At 42.2% G+C, this 18,975-nt stretch overlaps 1 protein-coding gene across 2 annotated transcripts in view; it reads left to right on the plus strand.

Annotated features, from left to right (window-relative positions):
- Positions 1–18,238, plus strand: part of PBX2 (PBX homeobox 2) — a 37,884-nt gene extending 19,646 nt beyond the window's left edge. Inside the window, exons 3-9 of one of the 2 annotated variants that reach the window (XM_072431922.1) lie at positions 11,048–11,292; positions 11,411–11,601; positions 12,507–12,642; positions 13,362–13,515; positions 14,465–14,553; positions 14,816–14,899; positions 15,871–18,238. In XM_072431922.1, coding sequence (XP_072288023.1) covers positions 11,048–11,292; positions 11,411–11,601; positions 12,507–12,642; positions 13,362–13,515; positions 14,465–14,553; positions 14,816–14,899; positions 15,871–15,963 — 992 coding nt within the window. In that variant the 3' untranslated portion in view covers positions 15,964–18,238. The remainder of the gene's footprint in view (positions 1–11,047; positions 11,293–11,410; positions 11,602–12,506; positions 12,643–13,361; positions 13,516–14,464; positions 14,554–14,815; positions 14,900–15,870) is intronic. The other variant, XM_072431923.1, reaches the window with a different exon arrangement.
- The last annotated feature ends 737 nt before the right edge of the window (positions 18,239–18,975 follow it).

Below are 18,975 nucleotides of genomic sequence, written 5' to 3' on the forward strand. Positions count from 1 at the left end.
TTATGATCTGGGGTGCCTGCGGGGGCAGTCTTATGATCTGGGGGTGTTTGTGGGGGAAGTGTTATGATCTGGGGGTCCCTGCAGGGGCAGTGCTATGATCTAGGGGTGCCTGCAAGGACAATGGTATGATCTGGGGTGCCTGCGGGGGCAGAGCTATGATCTGGGGGTGCCTGTGTGGGTAGTGTTATGATCTGGGGGTGCCTGCGGGGGCAGTGTTATGATCTGGGGTGCCTGCGGGGGCAATGGTATGATCTGGGGGTGCCTGCGGGGGCAGTGTTATGATTTGGGGTTGCTTCATTTGGTAAGGTCAAAGTTCGACAATGTTATGTGTCCAAAAACTGAAGTCAGTCCATTCCCTGAATATAATGAATGACCAGGTTTTTCCTGCATAGATTTTTTTCTTTTCTAATATCATATTCCAAGATGCCAAAGCAAAGGAAACTTTGCTCCTTAGACTTGTGTTCAATCCCAGAAGACCTACACCTTAAACCCAAATTGACTGTTTGCTCCATTAGAAAACCATTTTATGTCTATGGATAGTAGAGAACATTTCCAGCTAGGGGAATAGTGGTCAGGGAAGTGAGGAAGCCATCATTAAAGTCTTACTCTGAAATAATGCTTTCCAGAGCTACCCACATGTGCTCATCCATCTACATAGAAAAATGGTGGACAAACCCATTAAAGAAACTTTGGATCATGCCATTTACAAGCCCACTGATCTGTCCCCGGTGGTATCTACCAGTTTGTTATTTTATCACAAGACCGTGCCGGCATTGTGTGCACAGTTTATTACCAACTGAAAATTGTTGCGTGGTGAAGTCACAATTCTCTACAACCTCGTCCCACCGACTTGTGTTGGAATAGTGGACGTTCTGCACTTATCACCTATTTTTAAATGTAATAATTAGTCACATCGTATAAGAAAACGAAGTTTAATTTTTGCAGAGTGGCCCCTGGTCTCTGTTAGGCCCAGGGAAAGGCTCACATGTTCAAGAGCAAACAGCAGCGGAGTGTTTACACATGTATACAGAGGATCTGAGGGCGTCCATTAATTTGTATAACAATGTAGGATGGTTCCCCTCCTCCTCCTTCTTCTCCTCCTTTTATTTAATGGTAGTCCTCTCACCCCCCCTGTTGCAAGGCTGGTAATGGAGGGGGGGGAGGGCAGCAGTGGATCAAATGTCTGACACTGCACACACTGCACATAATCTGCTGCGTTCTCCCGGCAGCCATTGCTCCCTCATTTGCTGCCCGCTCATTGACTGGCTTGTCATCCTGGCCTTGTCTTTTTCTCTTTTGCTCCACTTTGGTGTATCTCAACACTGTATGTTGTCATTATTATTTTATACTGCTGCAAAGACCCCAGACACCCAAAGTGTGTTGGCTTACACTGAGAACCCTCCTTAAAGAGAAAGTAAACTGAAAAATGCCCCCAAAAAAAGAATATTCACTTGCCTTCAAGTCGATCTGTCCAGAGGTGTCTTCCATCGGGTCCCACGTCGTTCCAGTATCCAACTCCGAGCCGGCGTGCCAGGCACCGCCATCTTCCCCTCTTTTTCTGGGATCTTCTGGGTCGGTGATGTAGGTTGGAAAAAAACTTGCCGATCTCACTGCGCATGCGTGAAATAAGCAATTTTTTTCCCCTTTTGCGCATGCCCAGGATGCCCCAGGAGCACCCAAGAGCTTCTCAGGATGCTTAACATAGGTATCCCGGGAGGCTCCGCGCTCCCATTCATAGGTGATCAGGAATTAGGAGGGGGTGCTGCAAAAAAAAAAAGGAGGGACCCCAAAAAAAAAAAAACACAAACAGAATTTTTACTCTACATAAAAGGGTTGTTTACCCTTTTATGTAAAGTTAAATTTCAATGTTTAGGTACGCTTTAAGCTAGCCAAACACAGCGATTAAAATTGCAGCTCCACCATATTTTCTCTTTGTCAAAATTGCAAAGCAGTCAAAGATCCGAAATTGTGGTTTTGATTGACTGCAAAGAGATGGGATTAGGATCAGCTATGTCTATAGGTTTTTTAACTGGGGATATGTTTATTTCCCAAGTGGTTCAACTTGATGGACTTATGTCTTTTTTTCATTGTAACTTTGAAGTGACCCCGATTGCAAAAATCAAATCGGTTTCGGTACTTTTTCTCCAATTGTGATTCCATTTCAATCTGATTAAAACGTGTATTGCCCAGTTTTGGTTTCACAATTTCTTACAATCCTATATGGGTCCCAGTGGCTTGATTGTGGCTGCATTTGTGCATCATTAAGATTTTTTGGTGTTTATCCGGGCTTTGTTCAGAAGTAGTAAGAAGCTCCACTATTGTTGTTATTATTACACAGTATTTTTATATACATATTATGACGTATTTGGCAACGCTGTACAAAGTCCATAGTCATATCACTATCCATCCTTCAAAGGGGCTCACAATCTAATGTCCCTACCATAGTCATATGTCATTAATACAGTCTAAGGTAAATGTTAGGGGAAGGCCTCTTAACCTAACCAAGGTTTTGGAATGTAGGAGGAAACCGGAGTACCCAGTGGAAACCCACACAAACACAGGGAGAACCTGCAAACTCCATGCAGATAGTGTCCTGACTGAGATTCGAACCTGGGACCTAGTCCTGCAAGGCCAGAGTGCTAACCACTGAGCCACCGTGCTGCCACTTTACTCCATTTTAGTCGTACTTAACTTGGCACACACATCAAATAATTGTTCAACGTGGGCGAAAATCTGCTATGTGTACATCAATCCTGTGCTGCCATGTGGATTGATGAATGACCATTTGGGAATGAACACTGTGCTATTCTATGGGGGAGAGAACAGTGGAGTGCCGCTCACACATCCTCACCTCTTCATAGAAAAGAATGGTGTGGTGTGTACAAAGCTCATTCATTATTCTGTCATTAAACTTGATCACAAATCACATCTGACGTCTGTTCGGGGCTTTAGAACCATTAAATGGCCAACGCTAGAGCTGCATCTACGCCAAAGAATGAGGATCTGCATGGCTGTAGATGAAAAGGTGACACCAGAAAGGTGAACAGTGGTGTCACCTTGTGCCCTCAGAATGTAGAATGGGTGTACAAACCATATTGGTTCTGTTTCTGGACATACTTGTATCTTGGCAGCTAAAACGATCCACGCCGGCATAATATAACTTTGCATGTAGCCAAATTCTTCTTGGATCCCCGGAGACTAAATTTTCTTAGATATTAAAAAAAATGTATATGGACAATGACATCTAGTTAATTGCATATTGTGGTCGGTGGAAATGATTAACCGCTTCAAGTTCAGGCAGTGCAATTAATTGGTAGCACTAGGCAATTAAAAATTGCCGGTTCAGTTCGCCCCCCTATCAATCAAATTGATGCAGGCGACGCGATTAATAGTGTGCGATTAATCTTGCACGTGTGAGTGATCAGACATGGCAGTATGGTTCCCGCTCTATATACAATGTAATTCTCATGTGCTCCAGCCTTGGAGGAAAGGTCCGGGCGCCGGCTGTGTTTGGCACGCTTTGTCATTCTGTCTCATGTTTTGGCACGAAATGTTTCTTGGCGATCTCCCCTTAGGCAGGGCAGCGGATGCCAACCCCTTACATGGCTAAAAGGAGGAATACAATGTAGATTTTTGTTTTCTTATGTTTGCCCTTTGATTAGGCAGTGAAGTGAATCCCATTGTAACCTAAAATAAGAAAGTGAAATCCGCTTGGTGCATTTTGCATTTCATCATTGCCTTTGTACAACCCTAAAAATTGGGCAAACGTGGTCATGTTTGAGGTTTTTGCCAGTGATAAAACCAATCAATAAATTAGTGTTTAAGCCATGAATTTTTTTAAGCTGCGTGGGAAGAAATTGGAGGCGGGGGTACAGCCCCGGTATTGTGACCCAACTCGTCTGTAACCACCCAAAAAACATCCGGGTGGTTGCCCAAAAAATGTACAAGAGCTTTGGTGATTTGTTTGAATGGCTCACCGTTTTTCTAGCTTTACCGGCATAGGAAGTAAATAGCACATGGCAAGCATGACTGTGTTAGGAATGTCATTAGATCAGTATTTGCAGAAGGAAAGGTCGGCAGTGACAGTCCGTGTGCTCTTAACTCCTAGATTGTAAGCTCTTCGGGGCAGGGTCCTCTCCTGTGTCACCGTCTGTATCCATCTGTCATTTGCAATCCCTATTTAATGTACAGCACTGTGTAATATGTTGGCGCTATATAAATCCTATATTAATATTGGTTTCTTTTAATATACAAGTAGTCTGGCGCGTAGATCACCTCCTGCGCAGTGGTTGGGTGGCTACTTGAAGGAGGGTGGTCTGTCCCAGTCCCCAAAGATCATCCAGGGGGATGGGGGATGGTGGAGTTCCTGCACTGCCGTAGATGAGATTATCGTTCGGTCTGCAGAAATGCCTGGATTGTATGACTGTCGCCTTAGGTCTGTGTCCAGCTTAACCCTGGCCTTTATTAGACTTGAAGGTAGTGCGGCTGGAGACCGTGGGAAGACATTTTCCATCGCACAGCTGCCTTCCTGTCCAATTATCCCCCTATTACAATAACGCACAATATAATCTGGGTTATTTTTTGTTTTTACAAACGTGCCTCATTATGTTCCCTTTTTCGAGCAGGGCAGCAGTTGTGCAATGAGCAAACTGAACTGGCAAGATTATCCGGACTGCCAGTTAGCGTGTGTTTTATATCCGTGCGCGCAGCTGTGCCCCTGCCATGTGGATGCGTGTGTGAGTTCATGAAGACATCCGCGACACACCGCTGCCCAGCTTCCCCATTAATATCTCGGTGTTAATTACATAATTGTGACAGGGCTGTGAGGAAGGGGGGCAGTGTAATTATCTGTTATGAATCTGCTTCATCAGGGAGTGTAAACAAGGAGGATCGTTAATCAGTTCTCGTTAAGCGCCGGACAGCCCCCAGAACATACAAACAAAACCTTTATTAGGAGGCCGGATATTCATACGATCAGCGATCTGGCATCAAGGTGATAGGTTAATGTTTACCTGATTGTTGGCTAAATGTGTTTTGGAAAAATAAATGATATCTAAAATATCAGGTTTACCTAATGTGCTGGCTTATTAAAGTGCTTTGACACAAAACTGCCCAAACGTTTATGTCTCCAACGTCACTGCCGATCAAAGTTCATTCCATATGTACCAGCGTTGATATGATTGCTGCTCAAACACCTCAAAGGTCTCTGCTACATCACCTTCCCATGTAAATATATAATAATAATAAAGTAATAAGCCCGTACCGCCCTGTGATATGCATTGGGCACCCAGACACAAAGCAGTATATGGTGGGGTGACCAATGGCAATTGGAACAGCAAGCATGGCACCAAATGGTGCCTACTAAACAGCCTGGAGCCAGTGAGGGGATTTGTCTTAGGTTTGGTTACTTTGCCAGGATGTAGGAGCATGGACCACAACTGGGCCCCAGCCCCTGGGATGCCCGATCAGTTCCCAGCATCCCTTACTGCTCAGTAATAAAACATTACAACTAGAATGCAAACTTTTGCAGGAGGATTTTCTTTCATTGAGTCCTCTGTACTTGGTCATGTGCCAGTAAAGTATCCCAACACTTTGCTCCAGTTTGGTCATTTCTGACTTTTTCCTTCTGTGTTTATTCCTGGATCCTCAATCTCTAGATCTTTACCTGCACCAAATATAAATCCACATATATTTCAGTGTATTGTCAATAACTACACATATTGGGTTTCTATTGCAATTTAGAAGACGGTAAGATTTGAGATGATATAACTTTGTGCTCTACAATAGTATCCAGGTTGTAATTGCTATATAGATGGCACAGATTGTTCTTTTGGTGTGATTCTAGGACAAATGCAAATATCAATTTGTCAATTTGCCAATCTTTAGCAGTTTTTATACTGCATTGCATTCTTACTTAATTACTCCATTCTTCTATAAGCTAATCCAAAATAAGACAAAAACACAAAATAGTCATCACAATCTAACAGATGTTTCCAGCTGCATTAACGGCCTTCCTAGGCATTGTATTGCTTTTGTCAGTGTGAGCAGACAGAATAGACCCTCGGCTCACCACAGGCATCATGGAATGTACGATTTGCTAATTCGTCTATAAAAAAGAAATCACCCTTCGCATGCAACTATGGTTCTGCTATGAGAATGCTTTCTGGCCTGGAGTTATGTCCAAATTTTATCATGATGAATGACCTGTGTCTATCTACAGCAGTGTTTATCAACCAGAGATTGCTGGGTGTTCCTTGAGCAGTAAGCAATATGGACTTCTCTGGTCTGGACCTGACACCGATGGACTTTTTAGCTATCTGTAAGGGTAACGTTTCTTGTAAGATACATTCTTCCCATTGATCACCATGCTAATGTCCTGTGAAGCTGTGGATATAAATATGAATAAGTGAATATATGAATAATATGAATGAAGAATGGGGTTCCCTGAAGACCTTAAAGTTATTTCGAGAGGTTCCCCAATGTTAAAAAGGTTGAGAAAGGCTGTTCTACAGATACTGCACCTGAAAAGTGTGCACCCATGCAACAAACTTCACAACACATTGCCGTGCCAAGTTGGACGGTAAAGTTTAGATATGAAAAAGAGAAACTAGTGCAATCCAAAACTTCTGATTAATTCAAAAAATTATTAAAGTTACACAGTATTTATATAGCACCGACATATTATGCAGCGCTTTACAAAGCTCGGAGTTATGTCGCTAGCTGTTCCTCAAAGGAGCTCACAATCTAGTGTCCCTACTATAGTCATATGTCATTTACACAGTCTAAGGTCAATTTTAGGGGGAAGCCAATTAACCTAACTGCATGTTTTTTTTGGGTTTTTTTTGGCAATATGGGACGAAACTCATGCAAACACGGGGAGAACCTGCAAACTCCATGCAGATAGTGGCCTGGCCAGGATTTGAACCTGGGACTCAAAGGCTAGAGTGCTAACCTCTGAGCCACCGTGCTGCCCATAAGCTATTGTGCTTGCTCGTAGATGCAGTTGACCATGTGTTTGTACAAATCTGTTGTTGACCATGCGCTGACATGGATCTGCCATGGATCAAAACACCTGATATGCTCTTGTTGCCCACAGCAAACCAATCATTCTTCCTTTGATTGTAAAAATTCAAGGTTGATACTGCTTGGTATGGTGGATAAGAGCAATTCGTCCTCTAGAAAACACCTCCCAATGATTGCCCTTTATCCCCCGAGCATCCGGCATGTTTATATTGTAATGACGGGATAAGGCGCTTGTGTAAATAGCACCTACTTCACTACAGATGCAGTTTTCAGACCCCTGACAGCTGCCGTGTAATGTCTAATTGTGGGCCCGCGCGGCAGCTGTCAGACAGGCGTTCAGGAAGGGTCCATCGTCCATAACCCTGATTAATAAACATGAATCTCTTTATTCTCTCTGAATGCTGACGCCTTTCATAGTTCGTTTGCTTAAACCCTTACATCAGGCATTGCTGCTTAACCCCTTTGTGGTTGAGGTTGTTTTATGCTTTTTGCTGCTAGGATTTAGATGCAGGGCTTTTTTTGTTTTAATTTGTTCAAAAACTATTGCTATAAAACTATTGCTGCTTTATAGAGAGGCCTCGTATGCATGAGCAGATCCACTGCCAATGTGGTGCTGTAATGGCCGGTCGAATTGGCAATTGACCAGTTGGAAGTCCCAAATGCTGACATATGGACGTATGATTTTTTTCTTTCATTTGTTGGGGGTGGGGATGGGGTGAACTGCATTGCTGAAGAAGCTTCAACAGATTGGAGCTCGCAATTGGATTTGCTGGTTCTTTAATACGACACCAGTACTTTCGAATGATGTTCACTTAACCCGATCAGTCAACAAGACCACAAGTTTTCAGCTGTTGAATTCATCTCCGATTTCCAAGCCATCTGATCATTTTATTTGATTGGAGATCAGATCGGAGGTAAAAGTTGGGCCATGTGTTCTAGGCCTTAGGACCCCTTCAAGCCTAGATTGTAAGCTCTTTGCCGCAGGGTCCTCTCCTCCTCCTGTGTCACTTTCTGTATTCGTCTGTCATTTGTAACCTCTATTTAATGTACAGCGCTGCGTAATATGTTGGCGATATATATCCTGTTTAATAATAATAATAAGCCTGTCCACTTCTTTGTGTTGTAATGGCCACTTCTGCAATTTATTCTAAATGCCACTCCAATGCATTTATGCAACTCTGCTCAATGCATGCGCACTGCAACATGCTATAATATGCAGCAATGCACTACATGCGTATGCTGCAAAAAATAATGCATCCCCGATGACTGGTGACCGTTCATGGCTCTGTCTGAATAGCTGGGTGATTGTTAAAACTCCCGAACGATTGTTTTCTACAAATATATCTTTGGTCAGCCTTGTAGTGAGTGCGCAAAGCCCAGATTGTCCGCAATGACGCATTGGATCAATGCCGTTGATTAGTTGCAGGCCATCACGGCTTCACGTCATCGTCCTGTGTCTATTGATGGAAGTAAACAGGGGCAGTCGATGGTGGGAGATTTTTCAGACTTTATTGGTCAGACGACTAATCAAAATTGTTCGGTCACATGACTAAACCAAAATCCTGTAACTTCTACACGACAAAATGCAATTATGAAACCACATAATATTGGTGTTATGGTTGTGTCCGGGTAAACCGAAAAATTTATTGTTGTGTAAGGAAGCAACATGGCGATACGCCGATCACCAATCAGAAATGTTTGCGTTTTTTAGATTTACGTTCACTTTACAGGACATTTGGCTCTACCTGAGATGAAGCCGGGCCCCATCTCCTCCCTCACCCCCATCACTCTTTTTTTTTTTCCCCTCCTTCTCTCAATTTTCTATAACCCATCTTGTGTCCCCCCTCCTTCTGGTTGCTATGGCAGCCATGTTTCTTCTGCTGTTGCCGTGGCGGGAGAAAAGGTCGTCGCTAGGTCGTCTCCACAGCGACGGTGGCTGGGAGCCTCTGCTTGTCTGAGAGACGGGATTGGCTGGGAGGGGGGAAGGGCTGGTAAGCCAGGAAACACTGTGCAGGGATAATGTGTGAAACTTATCTGGATAATGCAAAGATTAGCAGGATAATGCAACTCATTATCCACATGGAAAGCACCAGGTGAGCTGCAAGCAAGATGTCTTCTGAGGCCTGTGCATGGCACAGCAAAAACTACAATTGTATCAAATTCCCAGAATGAGCAAAGACATCTGCAGCTTCTGATTACTGGGGAACCACAAGTCCCAGGAAGTCTCACCTGGCTATAGATCAATAATTACCATCTGTCTATAAATTCCTATGGTGGATCAGTCCCCATGGGTTTTGCTTCTGGAAATTTGAGCTCCTTCAAATGTTTTTGGTGCTCACACTGTACTATAAAGTCATTTGTTTATGCCAATAAAGTTATTCTAGCTGAACAATATGGATGATCTGAATGTCTGGTCAACTAAATTTTACATGAGTGTGTGTCTAAAGCTGCGTACACACTGCCAATTTTTGTCGTTGGAAAGGATCCTTTCCAACGACAAGGGAGTGCACGATGCATGAACGGTGCTGTTCATGCTCTATGGAGAGGGGAGGGGGAGAGCGACGGAGCGGCACCCTGCTGCGCGCTCTCCCCTTCACTTTCATTACGATCGGCTGTCGTCCATCGTCCGTGGATCCGGCAGGTCGGTCGTCCGGACGATGGACGACACGGACTGTACACACGGCAGATTTTCGCCCGATTATTGGCCGATGATCGGGCGATAAAAATCTGACGTGTGTACGTAGCTTTAGCCATCCATTCATAGGAAACTCCTATCATTACACAAGGATTGTGTGAAAGAACAGCCCCGAGCTTCTGATACTTCACTACATTTACCCCAATGGGCCCGATTTATCAAAGCTCTCCAAGATTGGTGAAAGTAGACTGTCATGGGAGAACCTGGGTGACCCAGCAAACCTGGAACAGATCTGGTCAAGGATTAAAAACATTTGCCAACTGATAGCAAATGAGTTTGCTGGATGACCCAGGTTCTTCCATGAAAATCTTTCTTCTCCTTTTTAGAGCTTTGAGACTTATTGTTCTAACTGTGTATTGTATTCCGTATTGGATTAGAAGGAAGGTAGATGCCACAATCTGATATAAAATTTAACAGAGGGGCCGGGCCGATGGGAGAGTGGACGGGGTATGTGTGCAGTGACACAGCCCGCCCACCTCCACGAGCCAGGATACAAATGGGGGACGTGTTCTGCAGCTCTGGCCGTTGCGCCGCCCCAGCAAGGTCCTTCTCTTGACCCTGATCAGGGTGGCACCAGCCAGAGCCGCAGACCACCCAAAGGGCCAGAGAAACAACCTTATTGGCTCGTAAACGGCCCTTCTTTAGAAGAATGTTCAAGATTATCTTGGATAAAAATCCTATGACAACTCCCTTAATGACCAACCAGGGACAGCCACTGAAGGATACATGGTTCCTACCATTGGACACCTTCCATAGAACCAAACAGCGCTGGGTGTACAACGGAAACAAACAAAAAAAAATTTGATGTGTGTACAGGCTCTTACTCCTTGGTTGGGCCTGAGCAACCAATGACCAGGCCAAAACACGATCACGTGAGGGAGTGGAGGAAGTGCCTAACTTTGTGTAAGCTCTAACATGCAGCTTCCATTGGGTTTGGATTCCCAATTCCACTAATGGTGCAGTATGGGATCCCAAGGAAAGTGAGCAGATGGCGGGTTATTTATTACCTGAATGGATGAGATGCGGGGGTTGGCCCTGAACAGTCATGAGGGAGTGGAGGAAGTCCTTAACACTGTGTAAGCTCTGACATGAATCCTACCTTGGGTTTGGCTTCCTTGTATTTCAGTGGGTGTTAATTACCTCACTTAAATCTGGAATCTTAGATCCTACAATCTCTTAGATTGTAAGCTCTTCTGGTCAGGGTCCTTCCCTCCTCCTGTGTCATTGTTTGTATCTGTCTGTCATTTGCAACCACTATATAATGTACAGCGCTGCATATTATGTTGTCGCTATATAAAAACGATCTATTAATAATATTTTTTTTTACAGGGCTAAGTATCCGAAACACTCAGGAGGAGGAACCTGTGGACCCTCAGTTAATGCGTTTGGACAACATGCTGCTTGCTGAAGGGGTGGCAGGCCCAGAGAAGGGTGGAGGATCGGCAGCAGCAGCCGCGGCAGCAGCAGCTTCCGGCGGTGTCTCCCCTGATAACTCTATAGAACACTCGGACTACAGGAACAAGCTGTCCCAAATCCGACAGATTTATCATGCGGAGCTGGAGAAGTATGAGCAGGTGAGAGTGAACAAGTGATAAATCAGGGAGAGAATTTTGTATATTATGTCCATTTAGCCTACATATTTGAATTATTTTCCAACAATCTATTTTTGTTTTATCTAATTCTACACTCCAGGCTTGCAATGAATTTACTACACACGTCATGAACTTGCTGAGGGAACAGAGCCGAACCCGACCCATCTCCCCAAAAGAGATTGAGAGAATGGTAGGAATCATTCACCGAAAGTTCAGCTCAATCCAGATGCAGCTAAAGCAAAGCACATGTGAAGCCGTCATGATCCTTCGATCAAGGTTCTTGGATGCACGGTAAGTACTGGAGAACATGTAGAAGGCATATAGGCCTTAATGCCCTATTTTGGATCAAATATGTGGTAATCATCTTTAGTTTGCCATCTAACGGTGCTCATATATAGACCTATTATGACCAAGGATATTGGTATGTTTTTCCTAAAGCTACTGGCTTTAAAAACTTACCAATAACCCTTTTGGATATAGAAATGCTATTATGGAAGATATGGTCGTTAAATGCCTGAAGCTTCCATTGGTATGCATTTGTTGTCCATGCACCATGATAAAAAGCCATGGCCATCTTCCTAGATTACCAAATTCTCTGTAGATCTAGTTGCCCACTGCTATAGAATCAATATACGTTGGACGGCTAGATCTGCCTGCCTATAGCCCATTTCAGGCAGGTAGGATCTGCCGAGTTCACTGTTGGGGAAAACCCAAATTCTGTGCAGCCATGGCAGGAGTGCATGCAGGGAAAAGGGTGGCTGCAGGAGTTTAGTATTACTGCCTTTAGACATGTACAATAGATAAAGAACAGAAAAGAACGTCTCTTCACGGCAACATTTGTGGTTGAAAAATTATACATTAAATTGAATGTGTCAGAGATACAGAAAATTGCTAATAGTGAAAAGAGTACATAGAATCTTGTCTCAGGCTGTACAATAACCACAAATAATCAACAAATGCTCCCTATTCCTGACACGTTTCACCATTTGGCTTCATCAGGGGATTTCACAGAGACTTATACTGGTTAGGAAAATACAGAGAACAATATTTACAATTTAATATTGTTAATAAATACTGCCCTGAGACATACATGAACTAAAGAAGCTTTGGTTACATATTGAAATCTTTTATTGAGCTTGTTCAGTAAAAAGGTGCCTGTTATCCTCCAAATATGTAAAAATCTACTTTTATTTTAGGCGGAAGCGAAGAAACTTTAGTAAACAGGCCACAGAAGTACTGAATGAATACTTCTACTCACACTTAAGTAACCCTTACCCTAGTGAAGAGGCGAAAGAAGAGCTTGCAAAGAAATGTGGCATCACTGTATCACAGGTAAGATTTAAATATAATGTAAACAGTATTGGCTAAATGGTAATCTAAATCCATGTTCCAGGAGATAGTAAATGCTTAATATCTAAAGCTGTGTACACAATTGCAATAATTATCGTTGGAAACAAACGAATAACAAGCAATCGTCAGATAATCGTTAACAAAAAAGTGCACAACGACACTGACGAACAAGGATTATCACTGGAAACGACTGTCCCGGCGGATCAGATTGATCGTTCCCTATCTATTGTGTGTACGGTCGTTCAGTGATCGTGGATGTTTCTGCAGTACACTTTCTCCTTTACATGTCACTTCCTGCATCGTTCAAACGATCGTATCTAGCATGTGTAAACTATCGGTGGATTATATTTGAACAATCGTATCGTTACAGCATGTACAGAATTGTGCACAATACGATCTTTCAAAATAATAGTGCATAATCGCTAGTCGATCGTTTTCTAATGATAATTATTGCAAGTGTGTATCTAGCTTAAGACTAGCTTGCTCTGATGATAGTAAAATTTCAGATTTCCCATCACTTTCCTTGTCAATAAGACAAATGGAGAAAGTGAATCTTAACAATGAGGACATAAACGGCAAGCAAGAGGTCTAACCTTTCCTCACTAGTTCTAAAAGTGAAGTCCTTCTACAGAGATTTACCAATAAGATGTAATATATACTTGTTTCTGACTGCCCAATAATAAGCCATTGTCCCACTGCAGGTGTCCAATTGGTTTGGAAATAAAAGAATTCGGTACAAGAAAAACATTGGAAAGTTCCAAGAGGAAGCAAATATTTATGCAGTGAAGACCGCAGTCAGCGCAGCCCAGGGAGGTCACAGTGGGGCCAACTCTCCAACTACCCCAACTTCTGCAGGTAGGTTTCCTTCTATGGTCTGAGTCAATAAGGGGAACATGTATCTATTATTATGGTCTATAGAGCTGCCACCTAAATCTTGTAGAGGTAATCACCTTCTATAGAAAGTCACCTCGCACCTGGGCGGCTAGATAACTTACCCATAACATTAGGCTGCAGTCCCATCTAACTACTGTTCTTTGTTTCTTCTCAATTCTTTGCTTTCTGCATCCTCATCATTTATATTCTTTCTTCTGTTTCACTATGGTGCCTTAACCCTGCAACTCCTCCTTGACTTGTAAACCTGCTTACTGCTGATTCCTTTTTTCCCCAACGTCAACTGTTGACTCCGATTTCATAACCCACTAACTCCTCATTGTTTTTCTCTTTGTTCCCTTAACCTGGCTTTCATATTCTTCATCTCCTCATCCATCATTCATTTTCTTGTGTCTTTAAATGATTCTTAACTTTCTTAACTCACTGCCCCATTTTATCACTTTATCTCTACAACTGTTTGTTGCTTCCCAATTAACATCTACGTCTGTCATTTATCTTGTCCTTCTGTCTTTTAAATCCTCTTTATTATGTGTTTCCTCTTTGTTCACTGGATACATTGTTGCCTCAATTTCATTTACCCTGCCCTTTGCCTTTTGGTTCATGTCAATGTCCCATTAACCTTTGAACACTTGTCCATCTTCAATCACTAACTTTTATTTCCATGTCTGTTTTCCCTTTATGTCCTCAATGCTTCATCTTCCATTTCCATGTCAATAACTCCTCACCCCCCTCTGACCTTATATTCCATCTTTCTGCCTCCTGAAACCTCCCAATTCTCTATTCCATCCCCAAACTTTTGTTCCGGCTTCCTCCAAACCATCTGACATTTGGCTTCTTTCTTTCTAACTTTTAAAACTCCATCACTTTGCTTCCTCAATCCTCTATTTTCTACTCTATCTCGTTCTTCTCTCAGGTTCTGGTGGCTCATTCAACCTGTCTGGATCTAATGACATGTTCATGGCGATGCAGGGCTTAAACGGGGATTCTTATCCCCCTTCACAGGTCAGTTTTAGGTCCCCTCCTCTGCTATTATTTTATTTCCTACTTTTGTCCCTTCCTTGCTCTTTATGTCTTCTGCTAACTTTTTCCTTTGTTGTGTTCCATAGATTCTTCTCTATTTGTCATTCAGGTGTACTTCTCCATCACATTTTATCAAATTTTCTTCACGTCTTATATTATTTTTCCTGTTTCCTCCTGCTGTATACTTGCTGTGCTTCATCTTCTTTCAAATTGTCTTCATCTCGTAATGTTTATTTTCTCAAAGGTGGAGTCCTTGCGTCACACGATGGGTCCTGGTTACAATGACAGTTTATCAGCAAATCAGATGTACAGCCCTCGGGAGATACGGGTAAGAACCAAAATGGTTAAAAGTAGACATGACCCTTGTAGAATAATGGTATAATGGCATTTTGGATTGGTTTAGGCCCCAATTATTTATTATGTCATTGTCTTTTACATTGAGTCTAACCCACATTGTGTACACACAGTCACATCCCATGATGTGCTGTGTTTGGCAGCAAAGTCATGAGGCTCAATTAGATCTATGCAGTGCCTCAGTGCTCCTTGAACATGAATGGGCAGGCAACACACTTTAATGTGCTAACAAAACTACAAGACCCTTTTTTACCTGTAGCAATGCACCACAATGCCCTATGGAACATTAGCTTGCTTTGCAGTGCATTACAATGCAGGTGCATCTACATAGTACATTGGGATGCCAGTCAAAATGAATGGCCCTGCAATGGACCAACGCATTTTACTTGTGTTACTATAATGCAAGGATCTAAATAGGGCTTCAATGAAAGCCCAGAGTGTACTCTGTAGTCTAGCAATGCTATCGGCTCTAATCTCAGAACTGGCTTTTCATAATAACAATTTATTTGCCAGGAACAGTTATCCTATATTGGTGTTTTCCTGGAGTTCTCCTTTAAAACATGCAATTCTTATCTGCATTGCAAACCTTAAAAACAAAAACTTTAACATTATACATTCAATATAAATATGGTATGAAATATGTGTGGTCATCAGAAGGTCATCCTAAGAGTTGGATGGGTTCTGCAGTAAACAAAAAGGCTTTTGTTTAACGGTGAAGCAAAGTTAATATTTGATGGGACTGGGCTTTCCTAGCACTGATGTTTTTGATAATTCTGGAAAAGAATAACCCATAGATAGTAAGCTCCTGTTGTAGATATGGTCATACAATGAAGACCTTTATGAAAGGTTTTGCACCTTTCTCCAATCAATCATTGGGGTCCCTTTGTGCAAAGTTCCTTTGCAATTTTTTTTGGTCTTCTACAAATCTCTCCTTTTTGTTTTCAGGCTAACGGAGGATGGCAAGAGGCTGTGACTCCCTCTTCTGTCACTTCACCAACAGAAGGACCAGGCAGTGTACATTCTGACACCTCTAACTGAGCACTCTCCTCCTCTCTGGGTTTCTCCTCTCTCACCCCTCCGGCAAGCTACAGTCTCTCCTAGAACTGAACTTGGGTCAACTTAGGACACGCGAGTTTTGGGATTTTCCCCCATCACTTCTCATTCAACCCATGCTTCCTCTTACCTCTCTCTTCAAGTGAGCCTCAATACTAGGAAACTGATGATCCCTAACAACAATGGCTTTGTAACCTCGAGTGGTTATATTCTGTAAATGGAGTGGCAACCTGAAAAAAGTTTGTCTTGGCACCTGTACCCAAAGAATAACTACACATCCTTTTGGCTGTTCTAAGAAAACATGACAAGTCGGCGTAACGTAAGATGGTCACTCTAGAAATGACATTTGCGGGTATCCAGAAAAAAAAGGGGAAATTCAGATATCTCCCAGCCGGTTTTCCAAAAACATCCTCCACTTCCCAGTGGAGCAATATGAATGTATCACATCATCCGCTCTACATGGGTGAAAGTGACAAAAATATATAAAAAAAAAAACATCAGTTTGAGAACATAAAGGTGAAAATGAAACCCAAATGCAGAGTTAACAGGAGAGAGGAGTCGCCGGCAGAGGAGAAATTAAGAGTGGATTTATGAATAAAAATAAAACAGGTTACATACGGTGGCGATCCTTAAAGGCAAAAAGGAAAACATTTGAGATCGAGGGAAGGAGAGGGGTTTGGAAAAGAAAGAACAGATAAAGAAGTGAAAATAACAGGAAAAAAAACAACATGGAGCATAAAAGACTTAAAGTAAGACTTAAAAAATCTCCTCGCCCCTTCCCTCCGGAGGCTACCCAGAATCCTTTGAGGCTCAGCCAATCAAAGAACAGCGTTATTACCTCATAGCGGCTCACATAACCAATAGAGAAGACTTTTTCTTTTTTTTTTTTTCTGAGTTTTCTTTTATGTTCACACGTTCGCAAGTTTGACTACCTCCGAAGGGAAAATAAAATTATATATATATCTTTCACTTCTGCACAGGGGGTGGCAGTAAGGTGTGTGAGAATTTTTGTCTCCCCAAGCCTCTGTCCCTTTCCCCCTTTCTTTTTATTTTTTTGTTTTTTTGGGGTGCTGGGTTACCAATACAGTTGATACTAGAAACTTTGTGTTTATGACAGGGTTGGGAGGGGCTTTATTTTTTCATAATAATGTTGGAGATAAAGTTACAGAACTGGAGAGGGGGCAAATGTGTGCTAATGTCTCTGTAGAATGACACATTGCGTTAGTGTGAAAAATCGTGTGAAGGAATGCTTGGAGAATGTATGTAAATTTTTATGAACACATCTGACTATATGAGTAGATGTCCAGAGGGTACTGCAAAAATGTTGTATTTAAGGAGGTCTACTCAACATTCATTTTCAGTTGGGTGGATGCTGACTGGGTTGGTCACCCACAGACAGTTGGTAGGCAATCTCTCCACCCGCCCGTGGTGAATGTCCGTGTTGCTACCTTTGGAATATAAGCTTTGAACCTTACAAGGGTATGTGGGCTATTTTAGCTTTTACAGTGTCTACCCAAATCATTTATAGTAATTTTGTCTTTAGTTCTTTGTCTGAATAAACACTACATTTGTATAACTAGTCAACAAAACCTCTTTTATTAAGCACCTCCACATGTTGGGTTGAAAAGGGACAACATGGCGGCACCCATTACTCCCAATGCTGAGCCGGACATGGTGTGCTAAGGCTAATGCTTGTACACATCAAAGTCTGGTTTATGCTTTGGCACATCCAAATCAATATGCTTAGATTAGTTATACTGCACTTGAGGTTGTAGACCTGGTAAGTATGGCCCTGGGAGTACCCTTGCCACAAGATGGGTGCAGCTGGTGTGCAGAAAAGTTATGGTAAAGCGTAGATGTCAAAGATCTGTGTATTTCCAGTGGGTTTTGCTGAGGTTTACTAGTGGTTAACAAACATTCCCCAGTCTATAGTGTCCTTTTTTTCAACTAGGATCCCATGGAACACCAATGTTCCTCCAGAGGTTGTTAGGAGTTCCTTGAATTGTTGATTGATCTTCTATGTGTTGATGCATTCATAGTTCTTGGGCCAATCCCACTTAGTAGAGCCGGTTGTATGATACTAATGATATTTTAATTGGTCATAAAGATGGTAATCTAGCCACCATTATGAAAGGGACCATTTTGTCCACTGGTCACCAATTCAAGATGTTTTTTCCTCACTGATCCCTAATAAACTGGTTTTAGCAGGGAATCCCTGAGACCCCCAATACATTGGTTTGAGACCTAAAAATTATAATAAGGGTTTATATTAAAGTTGAGAAATCCTGGTCTATACATCCCAACTGCACGACATCATACATTTAAATGATATCAGTGATCCCAAATACTGGGAGGCCTGCTAATGTGGCATGCTCTCATTGGTGCAGAACTATCAGATATTTGATTTTTCCAATACACTACCTGAATCTTACAACTAATTTTTTTGGATTGTTGCACCCACTTCCTAAAGTTAGGTAATGGATCACACAAATCGACATGGGCATGGAAAAAATTGCCTATTTTTCCATTTATTTTAAAAGTGTTTAATAAATCTCCATTCTGTGCATCAGTTACTTTATTCCCACATGTATGGGGATGGCTTTTTATAAATGTATATGTTTAGAACATGTAATATGGCATATGCTGGTGATAGACCAGACAATTGAGATGCCTTTAGCTGTGAATCCTACATATTACAGACTGTTAAATTACAAATTGTTGTATGGTCTTCTGGAGCTCATCTTAAGTTGAGATTTGCTAATGCTTAGATCCACATTCTTCAGTTTACATATACAGCTTTGTACAGATTATTGTTTGTAGCCTATGGGCTTTATGGTAATTTGCTTAATGCAATTTAACTTTAAGCTAACTATAATGTCCTTTGATAAGAAGTGCAGAAAGCCACAGCAACCAATCAGAATTGGTTTACGGATACTCTGATTGGCTGAAATGGGCGCTTCTCTTTGCTCACTGTGCTTTTTTTTTGCACATAGGTCT

This window comes from Pyxicephalus adspersus, chromosome Z, assembly GCF_032062135.1.
Source record: "Pyxicephalus adspersus chromosome Z, UCB_Pads_2.0, whole genome shotgun sequence".
NCBI classification, from domain to species: domain Eukaryota; kingdom Metazoa; phylum Chordata; class Amphibia; order Anura; family Pyxicephalidae; genus Pyxicephalus; species Pyxicephalus adspersus.